General features: G+C 42.2%; 1 protein-coding gene across 1 annotated transcript in view; it reads left to right on the forward strand.

The window, feature by feature from the left end:
* The first annotated feature begins 31 nt into the window (after window positions 1–31).
* Window positions 32–15,502, forward strand: part of LOC119650231 (hemocytin) — a 456,315-nt gene continuing 440,844 nt past the window's right edge. The window contains exon 1 of the mRNA XM_038052810.1: window positions 32–184. Within this exon, the coding sequence (XP_037908738.1) occupies window positions 108–184 (77 nt within the window). The 5' untranslated portion in view covers window positions 32–107. The remainder of the gene's footprint in view (window positions 185–15,502) is intronic.

A 15,502-nucleotide genomic window follows, 5' to 3' on the forward strand; every position in this document is an offset into this window, starting at 1 on the left:
ACGAATTTCGTTTAGTTTTTGCATTATTCCGATAGAATTAGTTTCTTTGAATTAATTACCCATGCATGGTGTTTTTCTAGTGCGTTTTCAAGTTATAATGAATTAATATGTTGGTTGTGATTTCATTTACAATTTTGGTTGGTTTACCCAACGCAATATCTGACTTTGGGCTAAATCAACAAGCGTAAGTATTCTTATTTAAATTGAATGCTGAAATTTGATACTGCTCCCATATAATGTACCATTGATTTTCGCAGAGCATCGCAATTGTTCCCACTTTATTCAAAGTTAAATATTATGGAGTGAATTTGTAATATGAGTTACGTATGCGCTATTCGATCGTTTCGTTTGTGTGACATTTCAGCTCACATTAAATAACCACTTCTCGGTCGCGTCCATTCGATCCGGCTTATTAGTATGTTCAGCTACAAAAAGACTTATTCTTCTTAATGGGAGCAACTTTGTCTTTTAAAGTTTTTAACGTATCAACTATATATATATAAATTATCATTATTTCCATTTTCTGATGACTTTAAAAAATACTTCCGAATGAAAGTTAATCAAAATTCTCTATACCCTCTTAATATGGTGTTTTATTCGATGTGATTACTATTTATTTGTGTAAAAGCTTTCCCATTCATCATATCAATCTTCGACGGTTAATGACAGCTTGGTCAACTTTTGCTGTTTTTGTTTGGCTTATTGGAAGGAAGTTTAACATCTAGGCATCTCTGCTGAGAAACCTTGAAGTGGAAGTGAAAGTTATGATATTTAGAAATATCTAGGTTTGTATCAGATAAATATCTACGCATGAATCAAGCGACATATATCTGTCAGACAACTATGCTTTCCTCTCTCACAAACAGCCGGATAAATGTCTATTTCAAACAAATGTCTGAACTATACAAATTTCTAAGAGTGTGTCGCTCCCTAAATAGAAAGATGTCCGCGGCCGTATTAGGCAAGCGTCTGCATCTGATTTAGGCATAACCACTTACACAATACACAGGAGCATTCGAATTCGACATAGTCATTCACGGAGGAAGCCTTTACAAGACACTGGCTTGAGCACAAATCAGAGTTTCCGATAAAGCCAGTCCCTCCAGTTTTCTACTTTCATCAACAAATTTCGGAAAGCTCCGGGTCCTTCGGGTATGTTTTATTGGGATTATAATTCAAATCCATTTCCATTTCTGAGCAATCACATTGCTGTTGCCATCTGCTTACGGATCTCTCTCTTTTGGCTTTCTTCTTCCACTATGGACTATAAAGGGCAATGCCGCCAGATCCGGCAAACGCTACAATTAGTATTGCCGACGCTTCGGAGAGGGGGGCTAGAGGTAAACCATTCTTTGAGTATATCAGAGAGATTTCTAACTGCAGTCCTTCGTCTAGCTGCTTTCCTTGGTGAATGCTACGGGCTGGCTTTGAAAATGTGAGTCGAGTAGACTTAGCTCCTTGCTCTTATCACAGCAGTCATTGTCTTAGGAGTTTGTGGCATCAAAATGGCGCACCATAGTGCTAATATTCAAGCTATTTCCGCTACACAAGACATTTAGAGCAGTTCCCCAAAAAGGGGGTTGCATAAACCTCGATGGAGCCTCACCATCCTAACTATAAGCAACCTTCTACGTTCGGCATCATCATTGCCAAAGTCATACTCACGGTGGATGCTTTCCCACATGCACACTGTATGCCCTGCTTCAAAGTGAGCTCCGCATCTATTATCACTGCAGAGCGTTTGATAACCGGCTTGGAGGTGACGATATACCCGTCAATTCTAACGCAAGTATGGTTTCTCTGACAGTTCACACTAATGAGATATCATCACAGCTTTAACAGCGCTGCTTCAGTATAGGGTACAGCTCAGGATCCTCGCAACCACCAGCGCTAATTCGTTGGCATAGTCCATCACTGCGGCCTACTCCGGAATCTGAAGACTAAGCGGCGGTAGTGTACTCCTTGGGTCCATCATCGGAGATATACCAGAACCTTCCTTCTGTCATCCTGTTTTAGAACACCTGTTTCAAGAATTTTCTCATACTATGTGTCTATGGGAAGAGGACTAGCCAATGGTTTTGACAATCTTAGACAGCAGTACCAGCTTCTGTCGCCCCCATGGAGAGAGAAATACGCACTTGGAGGTGCACGCTTCAGCGGGCATGTCTGGCCTAAATTTCATCGTTAACCTAGAATCCTTTTTGGGTATGCTGTTCAATTATTCTACCGCAGATTTCCAGCACCTCCTCTCTGGCTAATATGGTAATTGCCGTAGCATTCAGAGGTCCCTGAGGGCGATATATCCCTGGTTGGGGTTATATTGTCTCGATCAATTTCAGCAAGAGAGCCGGTTTCATGATCTGCAAAGATAAACGACCTCTGAGTCTTCCCATAAGAACTCAATAGACGCTTCACCACTTGCGTTCGCCTCTGAGAAGAATTCTTTAACGCATTCTCACTTGCCTCGATAAAAGCCAGCTTGACTTCTATATGGACTTTCTTATGGCTTGTTTTTTTCAAGTGATTAGTCCTTATTATACTGGCGAAGCCTTATGTCCATTTCTTTTGTGGAACAACTGGTAAATTCATCTCATTTATATCGCTTGACCCATCACATGAAGCCGTAATTGTAATTTGAAGAAAGAACAAGGAAGGATATTATATAATATATTCGCATTAGAAACAGATTTTTTAATAATCATAATAATTGGATCAGGGACTTAAAGTGTGTTAGAGCACTTCATTTAAAACCGCGACGGTACAGATTACAGTACCCTATAAGAGGCAATGCGGTTAGCATTGCACTCACCCGAGATTATTACCCCAATTTGATTCAGGTACTCATTCACAATTGACTCGACTGGTATCCAACGTCAAATCATTATACGAATTCCACTGTCACTAGTGAGATTTGAACCGCGACCTTCTGTACGACAGCCTTGTGCTCTAACCACTGAGCTGTCCATATGTATATAGCAATTGTTAAAAGTTATAAAAAAACAAAATATTTTAAACGATTGCTCTCTTTTGTTTTGTTAGCTGACATTTTTTGGAAATCATTTCGGGGCAATACAAGAATATTTTACGATCAAAGATGACTTAAAAAATGTGTTGATATCTTTCCCTTATTGACTGTTTTTCTCTATGTTTCTCTATTGACCTAGATAACCATTTTTGCGGAAAACAAAACCTTATTAAAATCGGTCTACTGTCTGCCTGGTGTGTAGGCCTCAAAATAACCTACATTGCGATATCTGCTCAAATTAAGTTAACAGTAGTATATTACTACATTTCGAAAATTTACTCCCTACCGCCTTAACCTTAAATCCATCAAATTTGGCAGTGTACCTAAATACTTCACGGCTTCACTTGATGTCCTACGACTCTCACACAGTCTAGTTCAAACCATGCGGAAATGCACCATTCTGTGTTCGTGTTCGATGTTGCATAGGGTTCTTGAGTTGGCACTTAGTATTATTATTCGGTAAAATACGGCATCTGCCGAGATTGTAACAATTGGAAAAAATTCACAATGATTATACAATGATTATATAAAATCTGGATGCTCAAATACATACCATTGCGATATTTGCTTAAATAAAGTTAATGATAGGATATTAGTATATTTTGCAGATTTACCCGAAAATCCAACTATTATGTATTAACAAAGTATAGGAAGCCAAAGTTTTGTATTCCTTATGCTTATTTCACCTAAAAAGAAACTCATATGAACGGCGGAATTAGTGTTCGGAGACATATCAAGGACTATTTTCAATTAGCTATGTACGAATGAAAAACTTGCACATATAAGATGAACACAAAACTTTTATACTCAAAGCGTCCAATTTCCGGTATTCCGACTTGTTTATTTTTGTTTATGCTAACTACAACCGGCAATATGCTTTGGTTCTCTCTCTGGTGTTATGTGCCATTTTCACTGTATCCAATAGGAAAAGATGCGCTCCAAAAGCACAACTAGAACGCTTAAAAGGAGCACGGAACGCTTCTTTTTCGCTTTCACTTGATATACTTTTTATCATTGCGTGAGAGGAAGCGTTCACTTTTTACTGCTTTTGACGTGCATCTGGAATGCTTCTTTTGGTAGTGAGTGGTAAGCATTATGTGGTTTTTACGCATAGCCCACTGTCACAAACAAAATTGCATACACATTATACGAGTATATTGTGCAATTTTCAGCTTACTGGATAATTATGTACAACTTTCTGATGAAGTTCCAAAGAAAAAACAAGTTCAAGTTCATGTAATGCATAATAATAAGTATCTATACCCAACCTACTTAAACGCTTAAGGGGCTCTGGTGGTGGTGGCCGGTGGTAGGTCAGGTAGGAGGTAGGAGGTAGGTAGGTAGGAGGAAGACACCGCCGAGTACTCCCCGCAACATTGAGCACGTATGCAGAATGGTGTACTTCTGCATGGTTTGAACTAGACTGTGCGAAAGTCCCAGGATATCAAGGGAAGCCGTGAGGAATTTAGGTACAATACCTGTAGCTGACAATATTATGGGAACTACAACCACCCGCTCGAAACACCAACTTTGCCTTCGACGTCCATTCGTCGATCCCCTCTTCGTCCGACTTCACCCCACTCAGGGGATTGCAAGATCGATTCTTCAAATTAAGTGGAGTCAGTCCACCGCCAGCCTGCCTTACAGACAGCCGCATGCAAGGGACTCGCCTGCTCTCTTATGTAAAAATAAGCGCGCAGCGAGTCGACTAGGCGATGATGTTGTGCCGCTACGTCAACTACAGCCTTACCTCCGATGTCACGAAGCAAGTTCATCCGCTTCATGGCAGACTTTGGATGATGCAGTCGTAATTTGGATATAGTAGTCCATATCGTCAGCTCGACATTTTCCAGATCGCTATTCGTCCACGGCAATATTTCGAATGCATAAACCAGTGAAGGGATAGTGTATACATCCAATGCGCTTATCTTATTCTTCCAGCCCACACGTCGCAGAAATTCGAACAGCGGCGCATCCTTCATATCACCAACTTGAGCATGGCTTCCTTGCAGAAGTCTGTCTCGGTCATTGCTTTGATCTGGAGGTCAAAGCTGTCCGGCATGCGGCTCGTAATGACCTATGGGAATGGCTTGGATTCGACATTAGTCTAATCCAAACTCCATCCGAATATCACGGCTGAACATGTCTACATATATAGCTGGATGTCATTTAACTACATCAAGTGTGTCAGTTTCCACCTAGCACGTAGGCCATATTTAATTGCAAAACCATCCCCTCGAGCATCATTCAATAGCCAGGTTCAGTACCATGCAAAACCAAGGGGACGAATCCCCCTGCAAAATATCCCTCCGTATACGGATGGGCTCTGAGGTGTTGGCACCCTCAGATGTACGACTGTCGCCAAAAACTTTATTAGTTTCGGATCAATGCGGTACAGATGTAAAAACTCGATTAGCCAGGTATGCAGGACGCTATCGAAAGCCTTGGCATAATCGATATCGCAACTAAAGAGGTTGCTTTGGCCTCTAATTTCTTGTCCTGCAACTACCGAGTCGATAATGAATTGCTCTTTGCAACCCCTTGACCGAACTCGGCAACCCTTCTGCTCCTCGAACGGAATGTTGTTGGTCTCGAAGTGCGACCCTTTCACTAATATTGGACGTGATGAATTTGTAGAGGGCTGGTAAGCAAGTAACCGATCTTGTGCCTGCGGGGTCCTGCACCGTGTCCTTCTTAGGGATAAGGTGGCCGACTCATGACCTCATTTATACTGCGTGCCAACCGACTGTGTACGCTAGTAAATTTCTTATACCAGAAATTCTGCACCCGATCCAGACCTGGGCCCCTCCAGTTCTTCTAGCTGTTTATGGCTCTTCGAAATTCCTCTCTGGTAACATCCGCAAAATTCATTCCAGGCATACTGGCATGGCGGGTACCCTCGGCGGTGATCCACTCAGCATGCTTGGCATGCTGGGCGGGTAACCCCCAAAGTCCACCCCAATACTCTTTCGCTTTCGTCACCGAAAACTGTAGTATCTTGACACTTTGTTGATATTCGCTGAGAGATCTGAAAAAGCTCCGCTGGTTCTTCGCGTATGTTACATTCTGGACACGTCTGGAGTGATTTTCGCATATGACAGAAGGTTTCTGACCAGCCGACGTTCCAGACGAATTTTCCATGGTGGATCTCTTCGGTCACTCACGAAAGTGAATCTTCTGACCGTGCAATCTGATGGCCGTAACTGCGCCAAGTGATTCTATTTGCAGCAGCGACATATCAGCACACAGCCGATATGTAATCTCATCATTGGTTTGAGATAGAATTCCCGGAGTTGTGGAGGATGGATGCAGCCTAATAATACCTGGTCTATGAAAAGGATCCATTTCCAAGAATTCTATGCACGCTCTTTGGAATTCGTCCCGAACCTCTGCGGAAACCTCAGCTAGACGGTGGAGAAGAGTGCTTCGGCGCGTATTGAAACTGTTGCCTGCAGTGCGGCGTGGTGTGGTTGATGCCGCCGCCTCTGCCCCCATCGACTCTCGGTACCAGTTTCCGCGGTGACCTCAAGTCGAACACGCTCCCTGATGGTGGCCGGGATTGTTTCGCTGCGAGTAATGAAGCGGTACTGTGCGGGAAACGCTCAACGAATCTCTGGTGCAACAAGAGGCGGAAAGATGTTGTACCCGCCCCCGCAGTTATTTTGTTGTAGGAGCGGATGATGAAGGGGTCCATTTCTTCAGTCCACTGCCTACGCGAACCACAGATTGTGGCGAAACAGATGCAGCAGGCGGAGGTACGCTCCTGGCCGTCGTGGGGCCTAGACGTCGAACCGCCCGACGACTAGCAGTTTCGACACAGTGCTGTCCACTACGGGAGCCCGACCCAACCACCAGGTGAGACGACTCTCGCCGGTTATCCGCACCGGACCTCAAATTTCTCCTTCTTCTCAATAAGTGGATTTGCATTTTATACCTAACTGCCACGTGTGGGGATAGCTTCCTCAGTGAGTAATCAGCAAGAATACACTTTCCTCATCTACCCCCTGAGACGTTGCGGTGGCGTACAGCCATTCCGACTGGAACTGGCTACGGTCGAGTTTATTATTATTATTAAAAATATGTAATTTGATATTTTCTTATACATTTACACGTTTCATTTTTGGCTGCGACAAAATCCTTTCCTAATGGTTCCTACGTAATGCAAACATCCGCAATGCTCCAACTTAATGCTATTCATAAAATGATGGTTTAAAAATCAATTCATATTTACCAATTTTAGTAAATATAATTTCATGATTTTTACCGAAAATGGGCTCGATTTGTTGTATGTGTGGTCGGTGGCAATAGTGTGATCCCACAGTAGTTTGACCCGATAACTTTCCAAGATTCTTTGCGGAGTACACTTATAATAAGGATGGCAATTTGCCACTAAGTTATACTTCAACACAAGGTTTTGATGGGGAATCTTGCAGACGGAGTTATGACGATTGGTGTACTCGGTAGTGCACAACATCCTGCACGCAGATGTTATGTGCTGGCTTCACAGTTGCATAACCTACAACTGGAGTTGGTGATTGAGGAGTCATGAAGAATGCACCGTATATAATCTTTTGTTGGGAGCGAAGCATCCTGAATTGAAGTTAGGAATGCTTCGGTCTCATAGAAAAGTACACCATTACTCAACCATTTGTTGGGGACTTCGATGTCAATGCCTGACAACAACAAATTCCTGTTTCTTCTGTTGGGCTGAAGTAACATTCGACATGGGATCCCATTCTCTGCTTCTCAAATTCAAAGGAGATAATTTATTATCTGCCACGACGGTAGCCTGATATATTTGGCTAGAGGATTGTTTCTCAAAGAAAAACTCTCGAAGAGAATGCAATGGATTGTAGTGCAACGTTTTTAAATCAAGTACCCCCCTTCCTCCCTGATGACGTGGGATAGTGATCCTCAATTTTTTGGCAGCTCTATTGTGCATGTTGTTGTTCGCAAGAACTACTCTTACCCGTCTATTGCGAGATTCTAAATCCGTTTTACTCCACTGTATTACACCGAAAATGTATAGAAGGACGGGAACAGCTCAGTTTAAAGGACAAGATCCAGACGCCGTTCAAATTCCCCCAGCAACTTAGATTTGATTATTGCCACAGCAGGTGTTGTTGCTTGCAAAATGCCGAGGTATTTGCAGCCGTCGTCCGAATCCATACCCTCAATTCGGATGTTATTTTGACTGTACCCTTCGTTGTCGGTGTGTTTTCCCCGAACAATTGTTTTTATGCGACATTTTTCCAAACCCAACTGCATGCCGATATCCCTGCTGAACTGGATGGTGATGTCCAGCAAGGAGCGAAGTTGGTTCTCGTCTTTGGCATACAATTGGATACAAATGACTTAATGTACATTTCGACAATATGCCATGCTTGACTTGGAACCCGTATTTGCTTTCATGCAAAAGATGGGATAGTGGATTCAAAGCTAAACAAAACCACAGTGGGCCTTGGAAAATGCCACACCTGATTGGTATCTCTCCTGATGTTTGTGAGGATACCGATAGCTTCGTGCTCCAATTCTTCATTACAGTTCTGAGGCAAAGAACGACATAAGGGTTGATTTTATACAAGCGTAACACTTGTAGTAACCACGAATGTGATATGAGGTCAAAGGCTGATTTATAATCGACGTAGGCTGTCGAGATATTTCGTTTTTGGTGGACAGCCTGTTTTACAGCGACCGTATCGATTATAAGCTGTTCTTTACAGCCTCGGGAGCCTTTTACGCATCCTTTTTGCTCCTCAGCTATCAACTTATGAACATCAAGATGTGTTGAGATGTTCGCGCACAGAACTGAAGTGAAGACCGTGTAGATGGTAGGAAGACAAGTAATTGGTCGACATTTTGAAGGGCAAGAGGTACCCTGTTCCTTGGGGATGAGGAAAGTTATCCCCTTGGTGAAAAAGGGTGGAACTAAATCAGGATCGGCAATCATCTGATTAAATTGATTTGCCAATATCCTGTGAGTGCTCTTGAACCGCTTCAGCCAGAAGTTGTGAACCTTGTCAACTCCTGGCGCCTTCCAGTTACCTGCCTTGTCAAGCTGTTTTGATACCTACGGATTCGATTGGAGCAAACCGCAAGTTTCTGCTTCAGCACGTCGAGAATTTCTTCGATTGGCATGCCATTGGACAGATGGTAGTTTCCAATGATGTTCACAACGCATCTGTGCACTCTTGGTGATGGATTTCCAAGGAGTGGTTGCGTGACACAACCAATTTCCTTTCTCAACTTTTCGACTCTTTTGTTGAGTCGAAACACCCAGAACGGTAAAGTCCTTCTGCCCATACCTCTGTTATTCGCTCTAAGATGTTGATTATGGAGACCAATAACCATGGCAGCTGCAATGTAGATCAGGCGGTGAACCTCTGTAGCAGTAATCTCGCTAGCCAAACGATCAGCCAAAATTCTGCCAACGGCAGCGATGATGTTAGTAGTTGCCGAAGTAAACTTCAGTTTTGGGATCTTTGGCCTAGCGTCTGGGAGAATCTCAGCATACTCTGTGAATGCGACCTGGAATGCGGTCAAAACCTCATTATAAATTGGGTCGACATCCCCAGTTACTAAGCTTCTCCTGACTACTGCATTCATGGAGTGCCTTACAGGTGGAGTACTTGTGTTACTCCTTTGACTAGTCCGGTAATTTGATGACTGCAGCCCGAGCTCAAGTGAAACCTCTTGGGAGATTTGTTACCTAGTTGGTGGGGCAACTCGGTTGTTATTCACTATCACCCGGTATTGATTGGCAACGTTCTGCTCTGGAACATGACTTAGTTCCGGGAATCGGGTTATGAACGCGTCATGGAGTCGATGTCTGTACCCTGATAGATTCCGTTCCAAATCGGTGACAAGGTAATAGGCGCGGACGATAAATTCGTTAAATTGGTTTGTCCAACCCAACGACACCCAGGTCTCTCGTCCCTGGTGATTGACGGCATAACCGCCAAAACATCCAAGGGCGAAGAGCCGCTCTGGTGTTGTTGAACGACTCTTAACCGTGTTGGGTACTGTCTTCATGTCCCTGGGGTCCCATCAAAAGAATTTGAAATATTTTCCCCAATTTCGTTCCCACGAGTGTTGGGGAGGCAGTCAACCCTGCAACAGAGCCCCAATGTTGCAATGTCCCATGGTTACCTCCAAAGGTAGGGAAGGGTATTTGGAGGAGAGCCTCTGAAATACAATGTAACGTCACCGCAATTCATCCGATAGGTGCGTCGATCCCTTCAGCCCGGATTACGGATTTGTTAAGGAGGTTTACTCCTCCTGAACGGGAAGAATCGGTAAGGCAGAACGAACAGAGAGGGAAACGTTCTGCTTGTCCGCGGCTACTTATTTACAGGATTAACTTGCGATATTCGTAGCTGACCCGGTGGGTCATGTTATTATCCGCAACCCATGACACGCGCCTGGTCGCATGCAGCTCTGCGACACCGTTAAAACAGCGCGAGGAACGCACTGGCCCGGCGCGCATTAAATAGTGGCGATTTCGTGAGAAGAAATTATCTCACTTCACTCACCGTGAAAATAAATGCCGCTACCACAAGTTTCTCGACGCTCGCCAATTTGAAATTTATAACAATGTCAACCGGGGAGCAAAGAGAGCCATCGCTGTCATTCAAGCGGTGCATTACAAAGATATTTACGTTAAACTGAAGACTCGGGATGACGAGAGAGATCTGTATCGACTTGTCAAAAACCAACCCGAACGGACACAGAATATCAACATTTCTCTTCCGTTAATGACAAGAACGGTACTTTGCTTACAGACCGTGGAGCCCCAACGGACAGATAGCTAGAATATTTCGAACCGATTTCAACTGAAGGATTTATTCATCCTCCACTTCCACAATCATTGCCGACATTTGGAGCAGTTCAACCAGTCAGCGCAACTGAAGTCGAGAAGGCAATAAAACGAATGAAATCGGGGAAAGCAACTGGATCTGTCGACATCGCATCTAAGGTCTGGACAGCGAAGAGTTGGGACCCAACACTGTGGCTCAGTGAATTCTTTAATCGGGTTATTCAGGAAGGAAGAACACCATCTGACTGGCAAGAGAGTACCACGGTTCCAATATGGAAAAAGAAAGGTAGTCCAGCAGAAGGCTCAAATTACTGTCCAATCCGGTTACTTTCCCATACCGTGAAGATTTTTGAACGCATTCTTGACAACCGTATTCGCGAAATCGTTGAAATAACCATGAATCAAGCCGGATTTGCTAAGAACTACGAAACTGCTGATGCAATATACGATGCGCGATTACCCATGGAGAAACACTGTAAGAAGCATCGCCCTCTTTAAATTGCATTTCTGGATCTAGAGAAAGCGTTTGCCCACGTGCCATAGGAACTCATCTGGTGTTCTTTATGGCAACAGCTAGTACCAGAAGTACTCGTGCGCTGGGTTAGGTTGCTCTATCACGATCCGAAAAGTAAAGTTCGAAGTATGGTGGGTGTATCAAAACCGCTTCGTGATGAATACCAACAGCATCAAGGAAGCGCTCTCTTACCACTCCTCTTTGGTCTTGTTATGAACACTCTCACCCGGGACGTCCAACGCCTAGCGCTCTATACGCCGCATAGCAAAAATGATCCTGAGCAACTTGTTCAAAAGTGGAATGATCGCCTCATGCAACACGGTCTCAGATTAAATATAAATAAAACTGAATTTTCGAGGACCGATTCCCATGTGATGCATGTGATGTCCGGATAGTTGAGTGGTTGTCGTATGGAAGCTCGCGGTTCAAATCTCATTGGTGGCAGTGGGATTTGTCGCGTGATTTGACGTCGGATATCAGTCGACTCAGCTGTTAATGAGTACCTGAGTCAAATCAGGGTAGTAATCAAGGTCGCACGCAATGCTGATCACATTGCCTCCTATAGGGTACTGTAATCGGGTAGTGTACCGTTAAGGTCTTGAATGAAAGAACAAAACACCTTTCTGAACACATGTATTTTGTTCGATGGTGTCCAGATTTCAATTTTGCTTCCGTATGTATGTGTATATATATGCAATTGATCAAAAGCATCTCAATATTTCCTCTTTGTTCTGTATACAACATGGTGAAATAGTAAACTTTGTTAGTAATTCTTAGATTTCCTTCCCAAAAATGTGCATTATATTATTCTTTATACTGTTGCCAATTTTGCCCTTCTAGGATGAAGTTAAGGAAGGTTTTTGGGCAAATTTCTAAAATATTGTAATAAGCCATTATCAACTTTATTTGAGCAGATATCGGAATGGGATGTGCTTTGACGTCTAGATTTCATACAGATCCATTACTATGTTTTTTTCTTCAAGATTTCGATTGGGTAGGTTCTGAGAATGAGATCTGTTTCAGTTTTTGGGGCTCACATTTTGAGATCTTACTCCAGTATTTTCTACCCCATATTAAAAGTGGAACCAATTCCGAAAAGTAGTAATTGACAAAGCCATTTTCAGTAAAAAAAAAACTAGTCGGAATACCGGAAGCTGAACGCTCCGGGCATAAAAGTTTTGTGTTCATCTTGTGTGAGAAATTCCCTATTCACGTTTTCCCATTCGCGTATACCTACGATTCAAAATATTCGTTAAAACACATATGTATTTTCGAACTGCGACTTCGCCGTTCATATAAGTTCACTTTATATGATGACGGAATACACGTCTCAGACTGGTAAATTCACGTAAAATGCACAATTTTGACCTTCTATAACTTTGTTAATAATAGTTGAATTTTTGTCGAACTTTCCAAAATTATGTATTATGTTATTATTTATAACCCGGCTAAATTCCTAAAATATTGTGATATACTATTATTAACTTTATTCAAGCAGATATCGGAATGGGATGTATTTTGAGGCCTAAATTTTCAATGGAAGCACCATTGCCATTTTTTTCAAAATTTGCGGTTGGGTAGGTTCTGAGATCGAGACCTGTTACACAGACAGACAGATGGACAGACAAACATCGAATCGAGTGTTATAAGATTTTGTTTTACACAAACCTTAAAAGTGGACCCTCCATTCGGAAGTGCACTTAAATTCAACAGAAAATCTCCCCTTAGTATGTATAAAAATTTCGTAAAAATATGTTCAGCCGTTTCCAAATAAATCGCGTGTGACAGACAGACCATTAAGCCGATTTTGATATGGTTTTGTTTCACACAAAACCTTAGGCAGACGTCTTTAATATTGGTTTTTCATGTTTTTTGTGAAACGAAAGATCACTAAAATCGATTCTATATCTATCTGTTCGCCTGACCTTCTATTTGTTTTTTTTAAGGTTTTGTGTGAAAAACCTTATTAGAATCGATTCGATGTCTGTCTGTCCGTCTGTCTGTCTGATATCGAGTAGTATGTAGAGGAGTGGGGACTCAAAATATGACATCCAAAAAGTGTAGCAGGTTTCGTTCTCGGAATCTACTCAACCGAAATCACGGTGTTGCATCTCTATGAAATCTAGGCCTCACAATACATCCGGTTTCAATATCTGCATAAATAAAGTTAATAATAGCATATTACCACGTTTTAGAAAGTTACCCATTAACTTCCCTTATGTTCATCCCAGAAGTACAAAATTCGGTATGGTAATAAGGGATAACATAATGCACAACTTCGTCAAGTTTGTAGAAAAACCAATTATTATTAACGAAGTTATAGGGGGTGAAACTTTGCCATTTTCTCGTGAATTTCTTTGCATTCTACAGCCTGCATGACGTCATCATCACATATTAATTAATCAATACCACAACGAAATGCGTTCTTATGAATGGGGTCGCAAAGAATTATTTTGTTTTAGTTTTTAGTCGTTTGTATATAAATATCAATTACTCTAAACAGTGTGTATGTAGGTATATAGTATATGCGTGCTAATGAAGTTTGCGGGTAGTGTCTAATTCTGATAAATATATTTGTACATTGAATCAGCGGTATTTAATATATGTGCAACATATGTACATATGTATGTTTTGACACACGAAGTAAATCGGAAATATGGGTATGATCAATTTATATACGTGCATATATATGTACAGTATTCTGAAATAGGCAGTTTGTTTGTTTAGGGTGAGGATGATAGATGGCTGTAATGTGTACGTATGTTTTGTAGTTTGGAAAAATATGAGGGATTATGTTCGATTTATAGCTATATACGGATAGAAAAATGTGCTTCGAGGTTTTTTACATAAGACGAACACAAAACCTTTATAGCGCCAGCTTTGGGTATTCCGACTTGTTTCGCTTTTTGCGTTGAAAGCTGGAGAAGTTCAAAACCTACCGCTGGCTCCTACCATATGATTGGGTGAGACTTTCGCTCACTAAAACCAACTCCTTCTCCTTCCCCTACACCGCAGGAATGCAATTTCGATATTACGTATCGGGCAGAATGTCTCAGGAACTGCGGCTCGTGTCGTTGTTTGCTTTTTTCCTCCGAAGCACCTTCTTCCCCAGGAGATTGTGGATCGCATTCATTAACTTTTCCATCAGCCACCAAGTTGTTTCAGATGTTAGCATGTGATCCACTATATTCTCAGGTGTCAGTGAGGACCATGCCTTCTATCACACATGTTGCTTCGTCTAATATTATACGTAATACGTAATAATACGATGTTCGCAATGCACTCAATCCTACATAAAGCAGAATGGAGCTGACAACTCTCGAGGTAAGGAGCCGACGGTTTTGCCTAGGGCCACCTATATTCGGTAACATTGTTGCCAATAATATAGCAATTCCGGGAACCTTTGTTGCTCAAGATAGAGCTTGAATTTCAGTCTTTGGTCATACGTGACTCTTAGGTGTTTAAGCGTTCGTTACAAATGTATGATGTGTTGGCCAATTCTGATCTTTATCGACGTGTGTGTGTGATCAAAACTACCTCGGTTTTATCCTCTGCGGGTCAGACCAGCGTCTTCCAGCGAACATACAATTGCAAAATGGCCTCATGTATGAGGACCCCAATCTCCTCAATATTTTGTACCACGATAGTCGCCACGATGTCTGCCACGCCAATGGTTGTCACTCCTTTCTGCAGTTACAACTTCAAAATTTCGTCATACATCATGGTTCACAGGAGAGGGCATAGGTCTGAACCTTGTAAAACCCCATAGGTTATTCTATACGTGTTAGGTCAATCGTGGGAATCGTAACACAAAGCTGCAATCACTTGTTCTATATTGCAGGATTGACAGCATTCTTCACATCGACACACACGACAATTATTTATTGACCTCATTGCTTCCTCCGCCGTGTTTCCTGGCTTTAAGGCAAGCTTTTCAAAGTTTTTTAACGTCGGCCTTCCACCAAAAGTTGAGCATTCATTTCTTGAGTACAGTGCGGCTTGGCACCGGAACATCAGATGCTTTCTGTAGCCTTTGGAGAACCCATGGAACCTTTCCTTGCTTGTTTCTTATAAACATTGTCTCCTGCAGAAACGTTTTCTTTAACATTTGCTTATCAAATTTCTTGGATGGTCAAGTCGCTATTAT

This window comes from Hermetia illucens, chromosome 2 (genome assembly GCF_905115235.1).
Source record: "Hermetia illucens chromosome 2, iHerIll2.2.curated.20191125, whole genome shotgun sequence".
NCBI lineage: Eukaryota > Metazoa > Arthropoda > Insecta > Diptera > Stratiomyidae > Hermetia > Hermetia illucens.